The following is a 21,399-nucleotide window of genomic DNA, read 5'->3' on the forward strand; positions in this document are numbered from 1 at the left end:
GATTCTGGGCGGGTGGCGGAGTCACTGTCGCTTCAGCCGGGCCGTGGAGAGGACGGACGCGCCTGGTGCCCCGGGGAGGGGTGCCACCAGGGTAGGAGGAGGAGGTGGAGAGGAAGAGACGCCCTCTCTCCTTGAGCCCTCTCGAGGTTCTGACCCCAGGGGCGAGGAGGCTGATAAGTTCCTCCACTCCCCTGCCTGAAGAGGCCGAGACCCTGGAGGGACCTGAGCCCACCGCATCAGGGGCTCCAGCACCGCCCCAGTGGCCTGGAGCAACAGCCTCAGGGACCACTGCAAGATTTCCAGTTGCCTAGACAACCAGCCGGGGCCGAGCAACAACCCTTCCAGCCACCTGCCTCGACTGCTGGCTCAGACACCAGTCCCAGCCCCGTGCATCCAGCCCAGGTGACATGCCGGTGCTCTCCACCCCCCGGGCCTCGCGGGTGACCACGCTGAAGCGCACAGCTGTGGTCCTGGCCCTCACGGCCTATGGAGCCCACAAAATCTACCCCCTGGTGCGGCAGTGCCTGGCTCCAGCCAGAGGCCCTCAAGTGCCTGCAGGACAGTCCACGCAGGAGGCCTCCGGGGCCGCTTCGGCCACAGGGGCCAAGGCCGGTGTGAACCGTGTGTTCTTGCAGCGACTCTTGTGGCTCCTGCGGCTACTCTTCCCCAGGATCCTGTGCCGGGAGACGGGGCTTCTGGCGCTGCACTCAGCCACCCTGGTGAGCCGGACTTTCCTATCGGTCTATGTGGCCCGCCTGGACGGTCGGCTGGCCCGCTGCATCGTACGCAAGGACCCGCAGGCCTTTGGTTGGCAGCTCCTGCAATGGATCCTCATCGCCCTCCCAGCCACCTTCATCAACAGTGCCATCCGCTACCTGGAGGGCCAGCTGGCCCTGTCTTTCCGAAGCCGTCTAGTGGCCCATGCCTACCGCCTCTACTTCTCCCAGCAGACCTACTACCGAGTCAGCAATATGGACGGGCGGCTTCGCAACCCTGACCAGTCCCTGACAGAGGATGTGGTGACCTTTGCTGCCTCCGTGGCCCACCTGTACTCCAACCTGACCAAGCCACTCCTGGATGTGGCTGTGACCGCCTACACCCTGATTCGAACGGCTCGCTCCCGCGGGGCCGGCACGGCCTGGCCCTCAGCCATCGCTGGCCTCGTAGTGTTTCTCACAGCTAATGTGCTGCGAGCCTTCTCACCCAAGTTTGGGGAGCTGGTGGCGGAGGAGGCGCGGAGGAAGGGGGAGCTGCGCTACATGCACTCTCGCGTGGTGGCCAACTCAGAGGAGATCGCCTTCTATGGGGGCCATGAGGTGGGGCAGGTTGGGGTGCTGAGCATGGAGGAAAGCATGTGGCTGGGAGGCCCAGGGGCAGGCAACTGTGAGTGGTGGGGAGAGCCAGGGCTGGCTCGAGTTGATGCCAGAGGTGTGGGCAGACCACAGGAGAGGGAGACTGGGATGATGAGCGGGGCTTGGGACTGCCCAGATTTAGGCACAGAAATGGAGAAGCAGGAAGGCTGGGTGGGGACTGCCCTGGGCCGGCTGCCTGGCCACTTCTGCTTCCTCTCCTCGGTGAGGCTGTCCTGGTCTTGGGAGCTGCTTGGGGCTGCGGATCGTAGCGGTTTGAGATGCTTAGAACTCCTGGCTCGCCCCATTCCTGCAGTCAGCTGGAAGGAGGCTCCTGGTGTCTGGGATCGGGGACGGTGGAACGTGGCCTGTTGCCCTGCCCCTCCTGGGCCCCAGGGCCCTTTGAAGGCCAGCGTCCAGCTAAGCTGGCCAGCCAGGCAGGCAGGCATTACGGGCATGACTCAGCCCAAGCGGAGTTTAACAAGCAGCACCCAGCGCGGCCGCGCTTCTCTGCCTGAGCTTAAGGGCCAGACAGGCTGCAGGCTCAGCCGCCTTCCTGAGGCCCCGAGGCAGGGATGCAGGGCCCGGGCCGCCACCTCATCGAGACGTACTTCCTGCCCGCCCAGTGGCCACCCAGCCCCTGGCGTGGCCGACCTTCCGCCTGTGTCCCAGGGCTCAGCTCCCCAGTGGGCCGGGTAGGGATAGGGGCAGGGTCGGCCGGGGAGCTGGGCGCTGGGAAAGGTTATTGCAGGCCAATGCTCCCTTTATCTCGCCTCGGCCCCTCCTCTTCCTCGTGCCTGGGGTTGCAGCTGCCTCCGGGCCCTGCTCTCCTGCTCCCCTGCTCTGAGCAACTCTGGTTTCGGTTCCGAGTCCTCGGGGGAGGGGTGCAATGGCATCCACCTCCTGAAGGCCTGTGTGTCAGTCCCTGGGTCAGGTGGCCTCTTGCCCCTGGGCCTTGTCTCCCTGGCTGTGCTTCAGACTCCAGATTAGGAGAAAAGCGCCTACTCTGCAGCCTCAACCCCCTCCTGTCCTGTCGCGCACGCGGGCTGCAGGGCCTTGGCAGGCAGCCATGGCCTTGGGTGAGGCGCTTGGCACATTACCCGCAGCTACATTGTCAGCCCCAGCTGGCACTCCTGCCAGCTCCCAGCACGAGTCAGGATTGCCAGGGTGCTCAGAGGAGGCGTGCTCACTTCAGGAACAGGAGATTGGGCTTGGGGCGGAACCGCAGGATGCAGAGGACCTACCTATATGGTGAGGGCAAAAGAGAGATTTCTGGTTCTTTGGAGGACTTTCCTCTGGGCTAGCTTCAGGAAGTAGCATGTTGGCCAGAGGCTCCAATGGGGGGCTTGGGGGGAGGCAGTTTGCGTTCTCAATCTGGCTGGAAAGCAGCGTGGTTAAACAGGCCCCCATGGGTGGGCTGATTTTCCTTGTTGTGCAGGCATGTGGCTCATCCCAGTCCCACTGGTCGGTGTCCCAGTGGACACTGGCCCAGAACAGGTTAGGGCCGAGGTGCCTGACTGGCTGATGGGCAGACAGCAGAGTTTTCTGTTCTTATTGAGCTTTCAAAGAAGAGCGTTATTTAAACACAAATGCACCCGCATCTATACATGCTGCAACTCTTGTTGGCTTGTGAGCAAGATAAACTTTTCTTTAAAAAATATTTTTTAATTGATTTCCGGGAGGGGGAGAGAGAGGTAGGAACATCAATGATGAGAAAGAATCATTGATCAGCCGCCTCCTGCACGCCCCACACTGGGCACTGAGCCTGCCACCCGAGCATGTGCCCTGACCGGGAATTGAACCGTGACCTCCTGGTTCATAGGTCGATGCTCAACCACTGGGCCACACTGGCCAGGCGGTAAACCTTTCTTAATAAGGCAAAAGCATCATTTACAAAACTCTGGTTCTCTTGATGGCTCTGCAGAGTGGCCCAAATTCCACACCTTCAGGTTGTGTGAGCTTGGGCAGGTCGCTGCCTCTCTGGGCTTCTGTAGTATTTTACAGTGCAATGGAAATGAGAATACAGGTAGAGTAGCGTCTGGTGAGAATCAAATGGAGAGTCCAGTGCCAAAGCATTTGGCTAGAGAAATGGTGCCGGGGCTGGGCAGCTGTTGTCAGTCAGGGGTGGAAAGGCAGAGCCGGGATGCATGCTCCTGTGCTGAGCCAGGAATCCATGACCCAGTGGCTACCTGCCTCCCTGGATGCTGCCGCCACGGGAGGGCCTCTTTCTCTCCCACTCCCTTTCCTGCTCTCTCTTCTCCAGGCCTAAGATGGCAGGTTGTGGCCAGTGCAGGAAGGGGGAGGGGAGGGGAAGACGGGGAGGCCTCAGTTGGCCGTCAGGGGGGCAGGCCTTTGGGGCGGGCTCAGAAGCATGCCCTCCAGGTTGCAGTGGGAAAATGGAGTGGAAGTTTCTCACCCAGAAGATCCCTGGGGAAGGTAGTAAGATAAGGTGACCAGACATCCCGCTTTTGGCGGGACAGTCCCGATTTTTAATAATTTGTCCCGCGTCCCGCGGCATTTAAAAATTGTTAAAAATCGGGACTGTCCAAATCGGGGCTTTTTTAAAATGCCACAGGACATGGGACAAATTGTTAAAAATCAGGACGTCTGATCACCTTATAGTAAGAGACAGGACCAAGTTCTTCAAAATGCAGTACTGCTTTTTGCTTAGTTCAGGTTAGTCCTCCAGCCGTTACCCAAAAATACAGGCAATGTGGCTGGCTATCCCTGGCCCATGTCCAGAAGCTGCCCAGGGCAAAGAGAAGGGCATAGTGAGCTTCCCAACCAAATAGGTAGTAGAAAAAGGGAACCAGAATAAGCCTCTGCAGGTGAGGTCATGCATCCCTTCATCATTACGGTACCCCAGTGCCATGATGTTAGACAATCCCATACTGCCCCCCACCCCTGCCCTGAGTTTGAGGCCTTTTGACTGTAAACGTGGCCCAGTTGTAACCCACAGCTCTTAACCTTTTCCTGGCCATCCGATGACATGGCGCAGGTGTACTTGAATATTGAGACCTCTTGCTAGTGTCCCCATGGTAGCTACCATGAGGCCCCTCAGGCTCTCTCTGCCCCCCCCCCTTTGGCAGGTGGAGCTGGCCCTGCTGAAGGACTCCTACAAGGCCCTGGCTTCGCAGATCAACCTCATCCTGCTCGAGCGCCTGTGGTACGTCATGCTGGAGCAGTTCCTCATGAAGTATGTGTGGAGCGCCTCAGGCCTGCTCATGGTAGCAGTCCCCATAATCACCGCCACCGGCTACTCGGAGTCAGGTGAGAGCCGGCACTCCCAGGGGGTCGGGGCAGGGTCCAATGCTCAGCCGGTCCATCTGCTCCTGAGGCCTGGCTTCGTGGCAACCATTCTCCCTTGCTGCCTTCCCCTGTGAGTCTCCCCTTTACAGCATCTCACACTTCTGGGTACTGCTCAGCCGAGCACGGGGACTGACCCCTCACCAGGTGCCATGCCCTCCGCCAGCTGTGCCTATCCTTAACCCAAACTGGGAGGATGGGGAAGTACCTTGAGCAAGCCCCTTCCTCCCTGGGCCTTGATTTTCCCAGGCTGCAAACAACTCTGGCAGGTTTCAGAGTCTGACCTCTGCCGTAAGGCCTGGGGGGATTGGGAAGACTGTTCTGCCTGTTACTTTAGCAACCGGATTATCAGGATTCTGGTTGTATTCCTCTCCCAGTTTGCAACACATTCCTTCTATTTGCAGTCTTCTCAGGTTGCCCTTTCAATGGTTAACTTCTGTGCAAACGAAAAACAGTCTAGGTCAGCGATTTTCAACCGGGGTGCCGCGGCACACCGGTATGCCGCAAGATTTTTTTAAAACATGCAATACCTGACCATTTAGTCAGGGACACTGAACTCATTTCCCTTCGATGGTCCAATTTTAAAAAAATGACAACAGCCGACACAGCAATAGCCATCCAGCGTGGATCAAAATGATATCTATGTTTTTTGTCAGATCGGCAAAAAATATAGGATATTTTTGGTGTGCCGCAGAATTTTAGAAATTAATGTGTGCCATGAGATGAGAAAGGTGAAAAGAGCTGGACTAGGTTAATCCGATGGCTCCTCCTCTTCCTGGTCCTTAGAACGCTAACACAAGGATTAGCCCCGCTGACGTGTTACAGTCCAGTGTCACAGTTGCATTCCTGTGTGGGTTTTTTTTAAATTACTTTATTGATTAAGGTATCACATATTTGTCCTCATCCCCGCCCCCTCGTGTATGGGGTTTTTGTGTGTGTTTTTGTTTTTGTTTTGGATTTTTTAATATATATTTTTATTGATTTCGGAGAGGAAGTGAGGAGAGAGAGACAGAAATATCAATGATGAGAGAGAATCATTGATCGGCTGCATCCTGCATGCCCCACACGTGGGATGGAGCCTGCAACCCAGGCACGTGCCCTGACCAGGAATCGAACCATGATCTCCTGGTTCATAGGTCAATGTTCAACCACTGAGCCACGTCAGGTTATTCAAATGTGTTTTTTTTTTTCTTGGCTATTGCTGTTGGGCTGATGCATGTCTAAATCCATCACTGTGTTTACCGAACTCTCTGCTCACCAGTCCTTTCCCACAGCCTAGGCACCGTCCTCCAGATAGACATCTTTTAAAAGTTCTTTCTGTAAAGCTTTCATGAGGGACACTTCACAATTATTTTGTCTGGAAATGTCTTTATTTTACCCTTTTCCCCAAACTAAAGATTAGCTGGGTATGGGACCCAGGAGGGTAGTTATTTGCTCTTAGCCACTGACAATATTCCATTGTCTCTGCTGGAAAATCTGTTATCAGTTTGACTCCCCACGAAGCTGCATTGTCTCTCTGGTTGCTTTTAGATTTGCTTTCTCTGCTAGTCTGCTATTTCGCTTGGAAGTGTTACCCTGTGGGTTTCTGTTTATCCTGCCTTCGAATATTCAGATTTTTTAATTGGTCAGGAAAATTCTCAGCTGTTACCTTTTCAAATATTGACCTGTTCCTTCTGAACTCCTGCTGGCCGTCCTCCCTCCTCTGTGGCTCTTCCACTCATCCTGGGAGATTTTTTCAGATCTTCTTCTCACTCACTTGCCAATTTTCTCTTCAGCCAAGTCTCATTTGAACTTTTTTTTTTATTTAAAAAAAGGTTTTTTTATTGATTTCAGAGAGAGGAAGGGAGAGGGAGAGAGAGATAGAAACATCAATGATGAGCATGTGCCCGACCAGGAATTGAACCTTGACCTCCTGGTTCATAGGTTGATGCTCAACTACTGAGCCACACTGGCTGGCCTCATTTGAATTTTTAAAAAAATTTTAGTGACTACTTCTATCAAGTTCTGTTTGATTCTCTTTCAAATAGAAATTTTCATTTTCAAATAGAAATTTCAAATTGTTTTAGCAAGTGTCTGATTTTCTCATCTTTTGCCTGCTCCTTTTATGCTATATGTCATATTAATGATACACAGTCTCTATCCTGCTATTGAGTTATCTGAATTCTTGGGGGTATAAGCCAGCTTGATCTTTCATCTGCCAATCTTCACTCATGGTAGATTCTTTCCTTGTGAGTTTGTCTGTTTTTTTAAAAAATATTTTTAATTAATTTCAGAGAGAGGCAGAGAGAGAAAGAAACATTGATGAATCGGCTGCCTCCTGCAGACCCCTACTGGGAAATCGAGCCCACAATCGAGGCATGTGCCCTGATCTAACTCAAAACCTTCTGTTAGAAGGTTTAAGCAACTGAGCCACCCCTTTTGCGTTTGTTTTTCATCCTTACCCGAGGATATGTTTTTACTGATTTTGAGAGAGAAACATTGATCGGTTGACTTCCGTACGCGCCCCAAGTGGAGATTGAACCCACAACCTTTTTGGTGTATGGAACGATGCTCCAACCACCTGGCCAGGGCTCCTTGTGATTTTGGCCACAAGACTTTCCTGGGAACCCTATATGGCCTAACAGGAGGGTACAATTCCCCCAGTGCATATTGGCTTTTGTTTTGGCAAAGCACTCCTGGTAATTAACCACTTGGAGGCCATTTTCATATTCACCTCTCCGTTTGAGGAGGAGGAGTTCCTGAATTTGGCGGTAGTATTCATTGGCACCCCACACACATAATTACCGATTCTTAGAGGTGACCTTTTGTTCTCTGGCTACATGACCTATCTCTAGAGATTTCACTGGTGTACCTGGCTGCTGGCTTCTCTGTGGACTCTTAGGAATTTGCCTTGCTTTCCTACCAGCATAGCACTGTTTTCTTTTGATTGATTGATTGATTGATTTAGAGAAAGAGGGAGGTGTTGTTCCACCTATTCCTGCATTCATTGGTTGGTTCTTGTATGTGCCCTGACCAGGAATGAAACTGCACCTCGGTGAATGGGGACAGCAATCTAACCACCTGAGCTATATAGCACAGCTCTGCTTTCAAAGGCATACTAGTTAATGCAGTTTGGTAGTAAGGGTTTTCAGTTATGTAGAGAAAGAGCCTGACTTGTTTCAGAAGTCTCTCTCATTCTCTCCCTATTGGCTGCTCTGCCTTGGGGCCTCCCATAGGTTACTCTCAGCTGTCTGTCCCTCTCTGGGTGACCCCAAGAGAAAGGATCTCATTGGAGGGGGGTAGTTACTTTCCACCCATGGGCCTCTGTTAAGAGTGGCCCTGATTTATTTATTTTTATTATTATTATTATTATTTATTTTTATTTTTTTTAGCAATCAAGTGAAGCTTTATTAAAACATTTTCACTGGAAGTTAAAACATATGGGAGCCATGAAATATTGGCTCTTCCATTAGCTATTCAAAATAATTGAGGAGAACATATTTGGATGTAATGGGAAAGTAAGCATTAGGAAGAGTGGAGGCATTGAAAATAATAGAAATCAGCAATTCTTGTGTAAAGACATAGGTGGGATATATGGCCCTGTGCAGGTCGAGTTCCACTGTGCTTCTTAGAGACACTGCTGGAAAAAGGGTGAATGCCAGTAGCCAATGCCGCCACCAGTTCTATTACTGGGCAGTCTCATCCAACCCTGGCTGTAAGAACTCTGAGGGCACATGACCGGAAGTACTAAGGCAAGCCTACGGAGCATGTGACCTTGGACGCCATGACACCTTCCCTAGTTCCCTTCCTCCCCCAGCAGTTCCCACCTATTTCATTTCCTCTTACCGGCTTCAAGCTGTGAAGGGTCCTGGTGGGCACTTTGTCTTCCAAAAGTGGCCCTGATTTAGGCACAGGTGCCAGAGCCAGTCAGCATGCCTGGTCCAAAACATGGGGAGAAACTCATGAGGAAGCAGACCTGTGGTCTCAGGAAACACCTGCAGCCACTTCCCTCTGCGCCTGGCACTGGGCACAGCTCCGCCTGCATAGCACCTGAGGCCTCTCCCTCCCCGGAAGCCCTAGGACTTTTTGGATCCTCTGCTCTGTCAGACTTCACAGTGATTCAAGAAGCATGAGCTCCTGTCCCCAGCCTCTTAGCTGTGAAAATGTGCAATTCTCCTGTCTTGCTCATTCTGTCTCACTAGCCACCTTGCTATTGCTCCCAAACACCAGGCAGGCTTCTGCCTCAGGGATTTATTTATTTATTTATTATATTTTAATGATTGTTTTTTACAGAGAGGAAGGGAGAGGGATAGAGAGTTAGAAACATCGATGAGAGAGAAACATCAATCAGCTGCCTCCTGCACACCCCCGACTGGAGATGTGCCTGCAACCAAGGTACATGCCCTTGACCGGAATTAAATCTGGGACCCTTCAGTCCGCAGGCCAACGCTCTATGCACTGAGCCAAACCGGTTATGGCATGCCTCAGGGTTTTGCAGATGCTGCTCCCTCTGCCAGGAATGTGCTTTCCTCTGATATCCTGCCCTCCTACCAGCAGACTTTTGCCCACGGGCACCCTCTGGTTGAGGCCTGCCCTGCCTGTGACCCTGCCTTTCTGTTCTCCTTCACCACCTCCCTGTTCTCCCAAGCACTGAACACCCTATCTCTGTCACTTCTCTGGTTAATACTTCTTCTGCCCTTTTATTTATTTATTTTAAATACATTATTTATTGACTTTTTACAGACAGGAATGGAGAGGGATAGAGAGAAACATCGATGAGAGAGGAACATTCATCAGCTGCCTCCTGCACACCTCCTACTGGGGATGTGCCCGCAACCAAGGTACGTGCCCTTGACCGGAATTGAACCTGGGACCCTTCAGTCTGCAGGCCGACGCTCTATCCACTGTCTAACCGGGTTTAGGGCCTTTTATTTATTTTTATTTTTTAGTGTAGGAGGGGTTTTCTTTCATGTATTTTTATTGACTTCAGAGAGGAAGGGAGAGGGAGAGATAGAATGAAACATCAATTATGAGAGAGAATCAGGGATCGGCTGCCTCCTGCAGGCTCCACAATGGGGATGGAGCCCACAGCCTGGGCATGTGCCCTGACAGGGAATCGAACCGTGACCTCCTGGTTCATAGGTCAGCGCTCAGCACCTGTGCCACACCAGACCCCCTCTGTCCCTATAGACTGGGAGGTCAATGAGGGCATGGATTTTTGTCTGTTTTGCCCCTGCTATGAGGAGGCTCAGAGCACTGGGGGCCAGTGGGAGGATGCAGGCAGCAAGCATTTATCAACTAAGGAATATGTAAATGCCTTTGTCCTACTTGCCTCCTGGCCCTGCAAAGCTGGGTATCCTGTTGTGGGGCCTTGGTCTTAGCTGCCCTAGGGCAGTTTATTATGTCTCCAGGGAGGTGCCAGCTGTGGCCAGGATGCCCAGGCACCTGCAGACCCTTTCACTTTATGCGGTCACTGTGTAGCTCTCAGGGCATCCTGGGAGGAGGGCCTGTGTCCCTGGGGACACAGTGGGATGGAGGCCCATAACCTTAGACTAGGGGTGTCGAACTCAATCAGAGAAGGGGCCAAAATCTAAAATCCAGCCTAAATCGCGGGCCGAATGGTTTACTGAACAGTCATAAACTGTCATTGTGATGGAAACGCAGCGGAGTGCAGTGATGACAGCGAGGTGCGGGCCACATTGCAAGGCCTGGCGGGACGGATTTGGCCCGCGGGCCTTGTGTTTGACACATGTGCCTTACACTGTCCCAGTTCATGACCCACTCCCCTGTCCAGTTCCCTGGATTCTTGGGCCAGGCCCCAGGAGGTGGTGTGAGGCTCTCTAGCCAGCCATCGAGTCCCTTTTCTACCACACCCTGCACCCTCGCTGCTCTGAAGGCCATCTGCCCCGAGACAGCTTCCTGCCCCACCCATCACCGGATCCTTGAGGCTTCTCTCTCTGATCCATCTAAGTCCCTGGATACAACCCTTCCCACGACTTCAGCCTCAGGAGCCCTGGCTTCCTCTGGATAGCCCCAGTGGGTACTGCTCACCCACCCACACCCAGCACCCTCAGAATCAGCATTCCATTGCTCCTCGCTGCCAACATTTCTAGAACATTCCTTCTATAAAAGCCCTGCCCCTTTGGGTTTTTCCAAGGGTCAAGGAAGTCAAGGCCACTGACGGGAGGGCTGAAGTGAGCAACCATGGGGCCTAGATGGAGACAGCAAAGCAAGTCAAGACAGGAGCAGGCCTCAGGGAGAAGTCGGAACATGTAGGATGGCCGTTCTCGTGGAGGCCACAGAGGAGGTGAGGGAGAAATGGGGGCAATAGTGGGCGAAAGGGGATCGTCATGCTCAGGAGGCTTGGGGGGTGCAACAGCTCTGGGCATTAGGGGACAAGGTGCAGATGTGGCCTCAGAGGGGCTGCTGTGAATAGGAAAGGACACAGGGCAAGGACAGTCTAGGAAGGAGCTGGGTGTGGCAAGAAAGAAAGCCAAATGCCTAATGGCTCATTTTTTAAGTCTACGTTATTGAGATGTAATTAACATGCCGTACACTTCAGCCTTTTAAACTATTCAACTCAGTGGGTTTTATTTAGTTGGTTTTTATGGATTTTATTTTATATATATATATGTATGTATGTATATGTATATATGTGTGTATATATGTATATTTATTTATTTTTTTTATTATTGATTTTTTTACAGAGAGGAAGGGAGAGGGAGAGTTAGAAACATTGATCAGCTGCCTCCTGCACACACACCCCCACCTCCCGTGGGGATGTGCCTGCAACCAGGGTGCATGCCCTTGACCAGAATCGAACCTGGGACCCCTCAGTTTGCAGGCTGATGCTCTATCCATTGAGCCAAACCAGTCAGGGCAGTTTTTATGGATTTTAAGAGGAGAGAGAGAGAGAGAGAGAGAGAGAGAGAGAGAGAGAGAGAGAGAGAGAGAGAAATATGTAAGAAAGATATCGATCGGTTGTTTCTCCCACATGCCCGGACCAGGAATCCAACCCATGACCTTTCAGTGCTCGGGATGACGCTCCAACCAGCTGAACCACACCCTCCAGGGCAGTGGTTTTGAATATATTCCATAGTTGTGCAACCATCACCAGCATCTAAGGACAGAACATTGTCGTCACCCAAGAAAGAAAACCTGGGCATTTTAGCAGTCCCTCCCTGCCCCACCCCCAGCGCCTGGCACCCACTAATCTTTGCCTCACTATGGACTTGCCTCTTATGGACACCTCATAGAAAAGGAATCTCACAATATGAAGCCTTGTGTGGCTGGCTTCTTTCACCCAGCAGAACATTTACAAGGTTCGTCCACGTTGTAGGATGAATCAGTGTTTCCTTCCTTTTAGCAATACTATTCCATTGTATTCATGTACCACAATTTCTTTCTTCATTCATTAATGGGCACTTGTATTGTTTCCACTTGTTGGTTGCTATGGAAACGGTGCTATGATCATCGGTGTGCAAGTTTCTGCAGGGACATATATTTTTGCTTTGCCGGGATGTATACCTGGGAGTGAAATTGCTGCGTCATATGGTAGCTCTCTGTTTAACTTTTTGAGGAACTGCCAAACTGGTTTCCACAGCGGCTGTACCATTTTACATCCCCGCCAGCAGTATCTGAGGGGTCCAATTTCTGCACTTCCCTCGCCAACACTTGTTATCTCTTTAATTATAATCCTCTTAGTAGGTGTGAAGCGGTATCTCGTTGTGGTTTTGATTTGCATTTCCCTGATGACTAATAATGTTGAGCATCTTTTCATGAGTTTATTGGCCATTTGTATGTCTTAGACATACAATAGAAATGTCTAGTAAGGAATGTTGCCCATTGTTTAATTGCATTATTTATCTCTTTGTTGTTGAATTGAACAAGTTCTTTATATATTCCGGATACTAGATCCTTCTGAGATTATGATTTGCAGATATTTTCTCTTAGTCTGTAAGTTGTTCTTTCACTTTCTTGATGATTTTTTTTTTTTTTGGTGCCCAAAAGTTTTAAATTTTGGCGAATATTATTTATGTGTTTCTATTTTATTGATTGGACATTTGATATCATATTTAAGGAGCCACATGTAATCTGAGGTCACGAAGACTTACATGTGGCTTCTCCTAAGAGTTTTGTAGTCTCAGTTCTTACATGCAGATCAGTGCTCCCCTTTGAGTTAGTTTTGGTGTGAGATGGGGGGGGGGGGTGTTCATTCTTTTGCTTGTGGAAACCCATTCATCCCACCACCATTTGCTGGATAGACTCGTCTTTCCCCCAGTGGGTCCATTTTAATCTCCCACTATCCCCGCCTCTCCCCTCTGCTGTGCTCCACAGATTCAGAAGCCGTGAAGAAGGCAGCCATGGAGATGAAGGAGGAAGAGCTGGTGAGCGAACGCACGGAAGCCTTCACCATTGCCCGAAACCTCCTTACAGCTGCTGCGGATGCCATTGAGCGGATCATGTCATCCTACAAGGAGGTACCCCACCCCCGCGAGTCCACCCCTACCATGCCCTCCATCCCACCCCCGAGATGGCAGCGGCTGAGCCAGGGTCCCCCTTCCTTCCTGCAGGTGACGGAGCTGGCCGGCTACACGGCCCGGGTACATGAGATGTTCCAAGTATTTGAAGATGTCCAGCAATGCCGTTTCAAGAGGCCTGGGGAGCCAGAGGATGCACAGGCGGGGACCGGGGCTGTGGTCAGGTCTGGTGTCCGCGTGGAAGGTCCCCTGCAGATCCGAGGTAAGGGTGCCCTCCCTAGAGAGGCCCCGCTGGTCCCTGCCTTCCCAGCATTGGCCAGTTTATCCAAGGTGAATGGTTTCCATGCGGGCCCAGTGGAAGCCCAACTAGACAAAGATCAGAGGCCCCACTGGTCCCTGCCCTCCCAGCACTGATTGAGACAGAACTGATTAGCCATTGAGACAGAACTGACGTTCCCAGAAGGCGGACTCTTTAAGTTGTGCTCCCAAGGAGGGCTTCTTGGGCCATTTGTGACTCTCACTGCCCATTCCCTTCCAAGTGCCCTGACTGGGATTTCTCTTTGCAAAAGGGAGGATGTGGTCCTGGAGCAGAGGGAGTCCCTTGCCCATACAAGCAGCAGGAGAAAGTTCAAGCCTACAGTAGGGGCCAGGATGCTGTGGAAGAGGGGTGCACTGTCTGAGCCACCACTCAGGTGGTGCCAGGAGGGGGCAGAGCAGGAGTTCGAGACCCCATAGAAACGGCCTGGCCCCTCCCCACACAGAGCACAGCATCAGACACTGGTGGGGGCACAGGGACCATGCGTGTAGGAAGACCCGCTGTACACCCAAGGGGCCTTGTACCACACACTGGCACGCTGTTGGGGGTGGGGGGTATGTGGAACTTACCAGAAGGCAAAAGGAATGCTACTGCACCTAGCTTCCTTTTTTGTGCTCTCTCCCCAGGCCAAGTAGTGGATGTGGAGCAGGGCATTGTTTGTGACAACATCCCCATCATCACCCCCACGGGAGAGGTGGTGGTGGCCAGCCTGAACATCAGGGTAAGTTGAACGGCCTTCTGCATCTACAAGCCCCAGCCCTTGGCATCCAGCCTGGCTACCTGCCTGTGTTGTCAACAGCCGTTGTCCCAAGATCTACGTGGCAGGCGTGCAAAGGTCAAGGTAGAAGACCAACGTGTCTCTGCCTGTTAGCTGTGGGGCAATGGAGACAGAACTGATAAAAGACACTCGAGATTACTAGGGTTAGCCAAGAGTCACCTGAAGGTTCCTGGCTTTATCGTAGCCAGCCCCACCCCCACCCCACCCCTGTTCCACAGAAGCCTAGGACTTAGGGACTCTGGTGTAATTCCAACGGTGGTGGAAGAGATTGCTCTCTACTGACCTGGGCTTGGGGTCCCATCTGTCTGCTTCAAGAAGCCCCCAGTGCAGCTGTGACTGGCCCCCCATCCGTGGAAAGGAAGCCTTGGTGGCTGACATCCACTAGTCAACTGTGTCCCCAACCTGAACTTTGGTTGCAGAACGATGGAATGAAGGATAAATCTATGGGGGCAGGCACAGAACGTGAGAAGGAGTCATTTGTTCATTCATTCATTTATTCATTCAACCAGTATTTTCTGAGCTCCAGGAGAGGCACTGGAAACCAGAGGTAGATCAGGGAGACGCCTGCCCTCTGCGAGGCCCCACTCTGGGGGCCCTAAAATGTTACAAAGATCCCCAGTTAGACAGCTGCCCAGGGTCTAGCAGGGGCTATAGGAAGGGAAAGAGCAAAGGTCAGGTGAAGCTTCATTCAGGAGCTTCCAGCCAGGTGGACAGCGTGGTGAAGAAGACCTCTCCAAAAGAACAGGCAGGGGAAATGCAGCGGAGTGATGGGAGTGAGAGACAGGTGCAGCAGGAGCCATGGTTGGGCAGGGAGTATGTGGAAGATTTGAGTGGAAGGTTGGTGCCTAGGGCTCCTTTCTTTGATCTTCTGAGAGGAGCCCTGAGAGCCAGTTGGAGGCTGGGAACATGTCAACCGCAAGCAGCACAGGACAATGGTATGATCTCCCCCTTGCCCACAGCAGTGGTCATTCTTGGCCGGTTTATCCAGGGTGAATGTTTTCCATGTGGGCACGGTGGAAGCCCAACTAGACAAAGATCAGCAGCCCTAGCCCTAACCTGTTTGGCTCAGCGTCGGCCTGTGGACTGAAAGGTCCCGGGTTCGATTCCGGTCAAGGGCATGTACCTTGGTTGTGGGCACATCCCCAGTAGGGAGTGTGCAAGAGGCAGCTCGTCCATGTTTCTCTCTCATCGACGTTTCTAACTCTCTATCCCTCTCCCTTCCTCTCTGTAAAAATTCAATTTTATATATATAGATCAGCAGCCCTAGTGAGCAGGGACTCAGCTGGGTAGGAAGCAAGGCCAGGCAAGGAGCTGGGCTCTGGGGCTGGGGAGATATTGGGGAAGGGGAGCAGTTCTCAGCCAGATACTGGGGTGAGAAGGACAGCGGGAGAGATTCAGAGAAGGAAACAGAACCCTCACACATCTAGAAGGAAGGAGGCCCAGGCCCCACCCGAGGGGGTTTATGGTCTAACCAAGGACCACAAAGTGAGGGGCTCAAACAACCGAAGTGGAATCTCTCCCAGGTTTGGAGCCTGGAAGTCCAGACCAAGGCGTGTCCTGAGAGCAGTGAGGAAGAATGTTCCAGGCATCCCAGCTGACCACCATTGGATGTTCCTTGGCTTCGCTTTAATCTCAGCCTCCATCTCCACATGGTGTTCTCCCTGTGTTTGCGGCTTTGTGGCCACATCCCCCCTTTTTATAAATAAGGACACCAGTCACATTGAATTAGGGGTCGACATACTCCAGGATGACCTCATCAAAATTGAACTAATTACAACTGCAAAAGCTATTTCCAAATAAGGCCACATTCTTAGGTCCTGGGGATTAGGACTGCAACACATGAATTTGGGGGGGACACAGTTCAACCCCCACACTGACCGAGGTAAGCCAAGGAAGGCCTCACATGAGCCGCACTCAGAATGTCCAAGGACTTTGGAAGCCGGTAGGTGGCCCGAGGACAGCATTCTCCCTGCCCTCTGACCCCTCCTTCCCAAACACCTACCTCTCCACAGCTCCACTGGCTTTTTTTCACTAGCCAGTGAGCACCATGTGATTGGCCAGTTGGGGAGCCTGAGGCCCTTGACACTGAGCCTGGAGGTCACAGTGGCATCTCTGTGGCTCCCTAGTATCCATGGGGGCAGTGAGAGGGCTTCAGGGAGCAGCTAAAGTTCACTGCCCATCTTTAAAAAATTTTTTAAATTTCTTTATTGATTAAGGCATCACATATTTGTCCTCAACCCCCCATTCCAATCCCCCACCCCTCCCCACTCATGCCCCCACCCCCCTATTGTCTTTGACCACTGGTTAGGCTCATATGTATGCACATAAGTCCTTTGGATAATCTCTCCCTTTTATCCCCACCCTCCCTTTGAGGTCCGACAGTCTGACCCATGGCTCCTAATCTCTGGGTCTGTTCTTTTTTTAAAAAATAAATTTTTATTGTTCATATTATTACAAATGTTCCTTTTTCCCCACCACCACCACCACCATTGCTCTCCTCCACCAGGTTCCCACCCCACCCTCTGCCCTTTCCCCACTCCCCATTGTCCTCATCCATAGGTGCGCAGTTTATATTCAGTCTCTTCCCACATCCCTCTCTCCCCTTTTCCCCAAGAATCGTCAGTTCACTCCCCTTCCATACCTCTGATTCTATTATATTCAACAGTTAATATTTTTTTAAATAAATCTTTATTGTTCAGATTATTACAAATGTGATCCTCTTCCCCCCCTCAATTGCTCCCCTCCACCAGGTTCCCACCCCACCCTCTGTCCTTTCCCCATCCCCCATTGTCCTCATCCATAGGTGCACAGTTTTTGTTCAGTCTCTTCCCGCACCCTCACTCCCCTTTTCCCCGAGAATCGTCAGTCCACTCCCCTTCCATACCTCTGATTCTATTATATTCACCAGTTAATATTGTTCATCAGATTTTTTTAATTTCCTTGGTTTTTAGACTCACTTGTTGATAGTTACGTATTTGTTGATCATAATTTTTATCTTTATCTTCTTCCCCTTCCTAAATAACCCCCTTCAGCAATTCATATAATTCTGGTTCGGCAGTGATGAACTCTTTTAGCTTTTTTTATTTGTGAAGCTTTTTAACTGTCCTTTGATTCTGAGTGATAGCTTTGCTGGGTAGATTATTTTTGGCTGTAGGTTCTTGCTATTCATCACCTTGAATATTTCTTGCCATTCCCATCTGGCCTGCATGGTTTCTGTTGAGAAATCAGCTGACAATCGTATGGGTGTTCCTTTATAGGTAACTACCTGCTTTTCTCTTGCTGCTTTTAATATTCTCTCTTTGTCTTTTGCTCTTGGAATTTTAATTATGATGTGTCTTGGTGTGTTCCTCCTTGGATTCCTTTTGTTTGGAGTTCTGTGGGCTTCCTGGACTTGTAAGTCTATTTCTTTCCCCAGGTGGGGGAAGTTTTCTGTCACTATTTCTTTCAATATTCTTTCTGTATCTTGCTCTCTCTCTTCTTCTGGAATTCCCATAATTCTGATGTTGTTTCGCTTGAAATTGTCCCAGAGGTTTCTTACACTATCTTCAACTTTCTGGATTCTCTTATCTTCTCCCTTCTGCAGAGGAGTATCCTCTGGCTCTTCGTGTTCTAAATCTTTGTCTTGATTCTTGCAATCTTCCAGTCTGTTTTTAGGACTTTGTATAATATTTTTTATTTCAGACAATGTTTTCTTCATTTCTTGTTGATCCCTTATTATTTCTAGTTGCTCCCTTTTCATATCCTCATAGGTCTCATTTATTTTATCGGCCTTTTTTAGGATATTGTTGAATAACCTTATAACTGTAGTTTTGAACTCAATGTCCAATCTTTTCTTTTCCTCCATCTCCTTCCTTTCTCTCCTTCCTCTTGTCTGCATTTTAGTTGTTTCCCTGATTTGATGGAATAGCTTTGTGTGCTAGGTGTTCTGGTAGAGCACAGCCTTCCCAGTTACCTGCGGTGGACAGTTTTGGTGTAGCCCTTTGTGGGCTGTGTGTGCAGTCTTGTTGTTAAGCCTTGCTTATTGTTGGTATCACTGAGAAGCTTTGATCTCCAAACCAATTGGCTGTGAGGATCAGCAGAGTCTCAGCTAGGAGGGCTTCTGTACTCTGCTTGGATAGGGCGGGGTCTCGGGGTGGCGCAGACAAGCTTTGGTTCCCTGTCAGTCTGGCCTTAGAAAAGACCTGTTCTCGGAGAGTTTCGGAAGATTGGTTGCAGGCACGCGCACCTCTTTGGTAAAGGCACAAACAAGCTTTGGGTTCCTGCCTGTCCCTCCTTAGAGAAAGCCAGCCTCTGAGAGAGCTTCTGTGCTCAGCCAGAGATTGGGTGGAGTCTCAGGTTGGTGCAGACAAACTGTTTTCCCTTGGGCTCCTCCCCAAGTCCCGCAATAATGGCCTCTGGCTTCACACACCTCTGAGAGATCTCTGCCCACTGCCTGACAGTCTGGCCTCTCCCTGTCTGGGGCCGTCTATCAGAGCAATAGGGTGATTCTGTTTTCCTCTTGAACAAGAAAGCCAGTTGCGCATTAGCCGTCTGCCCTCTCCGCGCACCGGGAGTAAGCCAGTAGCGAACTCAGCCCGGCCCGCCCTCTCCGCGCTCCGGGAGTCCGCCAGCAGCAATCTCTGTCAGGCCCTTCCTCTCCGTGCGCCAGGAGTAAGCCAGCGCCTTTTCACGCACACAGTTCTCCATACCTTCACAGTTCCTGAGGTTCAGCGTGCCTTCTCTCTCCTTCCCAGATGGCAGAGCCTCCTCTCAGCTAGCCGTCCGGTGCTTCAGGGCAATGCCTCCCCTGTTTTTCAGTTCTAAATTCAAATTTGTTGTGGGAGGCTGCATTCGGGTGTCTACCCTATGCCGCCATCTTGGTGTCTCTCTATATTCAACAGTTAATATTGTTCATTGGATTTTTTTTTTAATTTCCTTGGTTTTTAGATTCACTTGTTGATAGTTACGTATTTGTTGTTCATAATTTTTATCTTTATTTACTTTCTCTTCTGAAAGAACCCCTTTCAGCAATTCATATAATTCTGGTTTGGTGTTAATGAACTCCTTTAGCTTTTTTTTTTTTAATTAGTTTAGCTCTTTATCTGGCCTTCGATTCTGAGTGATAGCTTTGCTGGATAGATTATCTTTGTCTGTAGGTTGTTACTATTCATCACCTTGAATATTTCTTGCCATTCTCGTCTGGCCTGCATGGTTTCTGTTGAGAAATCAGCTGACAATCGTATAGGTGCTCCTTTATAGGTAACTACCTTCTTTGCTCTTGCTGCTTTTAATATTCTCTCTTTGTCTTTTGCTCTTGGAATTTTAATTATGATGTGTCTTGGTGTGGTCCTCTTTGGATTCCTTTTGTTTAGAGTTCTGTGAGCCTCCTGGACTTGTAAGTCTAATTCTTTCACCAGGTGGGGGAAGTTTCCTGTCACTATTTCTTTCAGTATGTTTTCGATATCTTGCTCTCTCTCATCTTCTGGGACCCCCATAATTCTGATGTTGGTTCACTTGAAGTTGTCCCAGAGGTTTCTTACATTATCTTCAATTTTCTGGATTCTCTTGTCTTCTAGCTTCTGCGGAGGAGTGTCTTCTGGCTCTTTATGTTCCAACTCTTTGACTTGATTCTTGCGATCTTCCATTCTGTTTTTAGGACTCTGTATAATATTTTTTACTTCAGTCAATGTATTCTTTATTTCTTGTTGATCCCTTATCATTTCTTGTTGATTCCTTATTAATTCTAGTTGATCCCTTTTCATATCCTCATAGGTCTTATCCATCTTTTCTAGGAAATTCTTGAAAAACCTTATAAGCGTAGATTTGAACTCTATATCCAGTCGCTTTTTGTCCTCTATTTCTTTCGTTTGTGATCTATTTCGTCTAGGCATTTTCACAGCTTCCCTGATGGGGCGGGGTTTCAGGGTGGAGCCTATAGCCTTGGCTTCCATCAGCCCCACCCTATGCAGCTCCTGGGTTTCAGGGTCCTTCGGTACTCGTTGCAAGAGCCTCTGAGAGAAAGATGCCCTCGATTTTCGCCTGCTACCAAACAGTCTAGGCTCTCCCACAATGAGCCCGGAACTGGGGTTCAGTTCAGTTGGAAGTGGGGTTGGAGGTGGCTTTCAGAGCAGTCTGGAGCCCCTGTCTCCTTCCCGCCAGGGCAATTCCGCGGCACAGCCAACCATCCCTTCTCTGCGCACAATGTGCATGCCTCCGGGACCTCCTCTCACCGCTCCCCCGGGGTTCCGCCTCACAGCCCAGCTCTCTGTGGATGAGCCTGGATCCCCGGGGTCTGGCCTAGAACTGGGGTTCAGAGCAGTCGGAACTGGAACCCAGCACAGTCAGAGTTTTATCTCCTTCCCGCTAGGGAACGCCAGCCAGGCACTCAGCCGCCCTGCCCTTCCTCTCCAGCTCCGTCCTCTCCGCGTGCCATGTGTCTCCGTCCCTCAGGCTTTTACAGCTCCTCCGCGCTTCCTTCTGGTTTTCTCCTTGCTTCTCGTTGTAGAATTTCCAGTCAGTCGACTTTCCTGTAGTTCTGGGTAATGTCCATTTTATATTTTATTGAAATTGTTGTGAGCGGCTGCGGCTAGGTGTTTACCTGTCAGCCATCTTGGAACGACCCAAAAAATTTTTAATATATTTTATTGATTTTTTTTACAGAGCGGAAGGAAGAGGGATAGAGAGTTAGAAGCATCGATCAGCTGCCTCTTGCACACCCCGCACTGGGGATGTGCCCGCAACCAAGGCACATGCCCTTGACCGAAATGGAAACCGGGGACCCTTGAGTCTGCAGGCCGATGCTCTATCCACTGAGCCAAACCGGATTCGGCTTACTGTCCACCTTTTAGAACTCTAAAGAAAGCACCTTTCCTGCCCTAGCGGATGTGGCACACCCTGGCCAGTGTGCACAATGGTTAGAGCATCTGCCCTGTCATAGAAGAGTCACGGCTTCAATTTCTAGTCAAGGGCACATACCTGAGTTGATCCCAGGCCCCAGTCTTTGTGCATTTGGGAGGCAACCAATCAGTGTGTCTCTTTGGCACCAATGTTTCTCTTCGTTTTCTTTCTCTCTCCCCCTCTCCCTACATACTATTCCCACTCTATAAAAATTTTTTTTTATTGATTTCAGAGAGGAAGGGAGAGGGAGAGAGAGATAGAAACATCAATGATAGAAAATCATTGAACCATTGATCCTGCATGCCCCCCACTGGG

At 50.5% G+C, this 21,399-nt stretch overlaps 1 protein-coding gene across 1 annotated transcript in view; it reads left to right on the forward strand.

Annotated features, from left to right (window-relative positions):
* The window catches only part of ABCD1 (ATP binding cassette subfamily D member 1), a 28,744-nt gene continuing 7,345 nt past the window's right edge, over positions 1-21,399 (forward strand). The window contains exons 1-5 of the mRNA XM_036430010.2: positions 1-1,316; positions 4,439-4,619; positions 12,972-13,114; positions 13,208-13,376; positions 14,057-14,151. Of these exons, the coding sequence (XP_036285903.1) occupies positions 408-1,316; positions 4,439-4,619; positions 12,972-13,114; positions 13,208-13,376; positions 14,057-14,151 (1,497 nt within the window). The 5' untranslated portion in view covers positions 1-407. The remainder of the gene's footprint in view (positions 1,317-4,438; positions 4,620-12,971; positions 13,115-13,207; positions 13,377-14,056; positions 14,152-21,399) is intronic.

The sequence above is a fragment of the Pipistrellus kuhlii genome, unplaced genomic scaffold (genome assembly GCF_014108245.1).
Source record: "Pipistrellus kuhlii isolate mPipKuh1 unplaced genomic scaffold, mPipKuh1.p scaffold_m20_p_100, whole genome shotgun sequence".
Classification (NCBI taxonomy): domain Eukaryota; kingdom Metazoa; phylum Chordata; class Mammalia; order Chiroptera; family Vespertilionidae; genus Pipistrellus; species Pipistrellus kuhlii.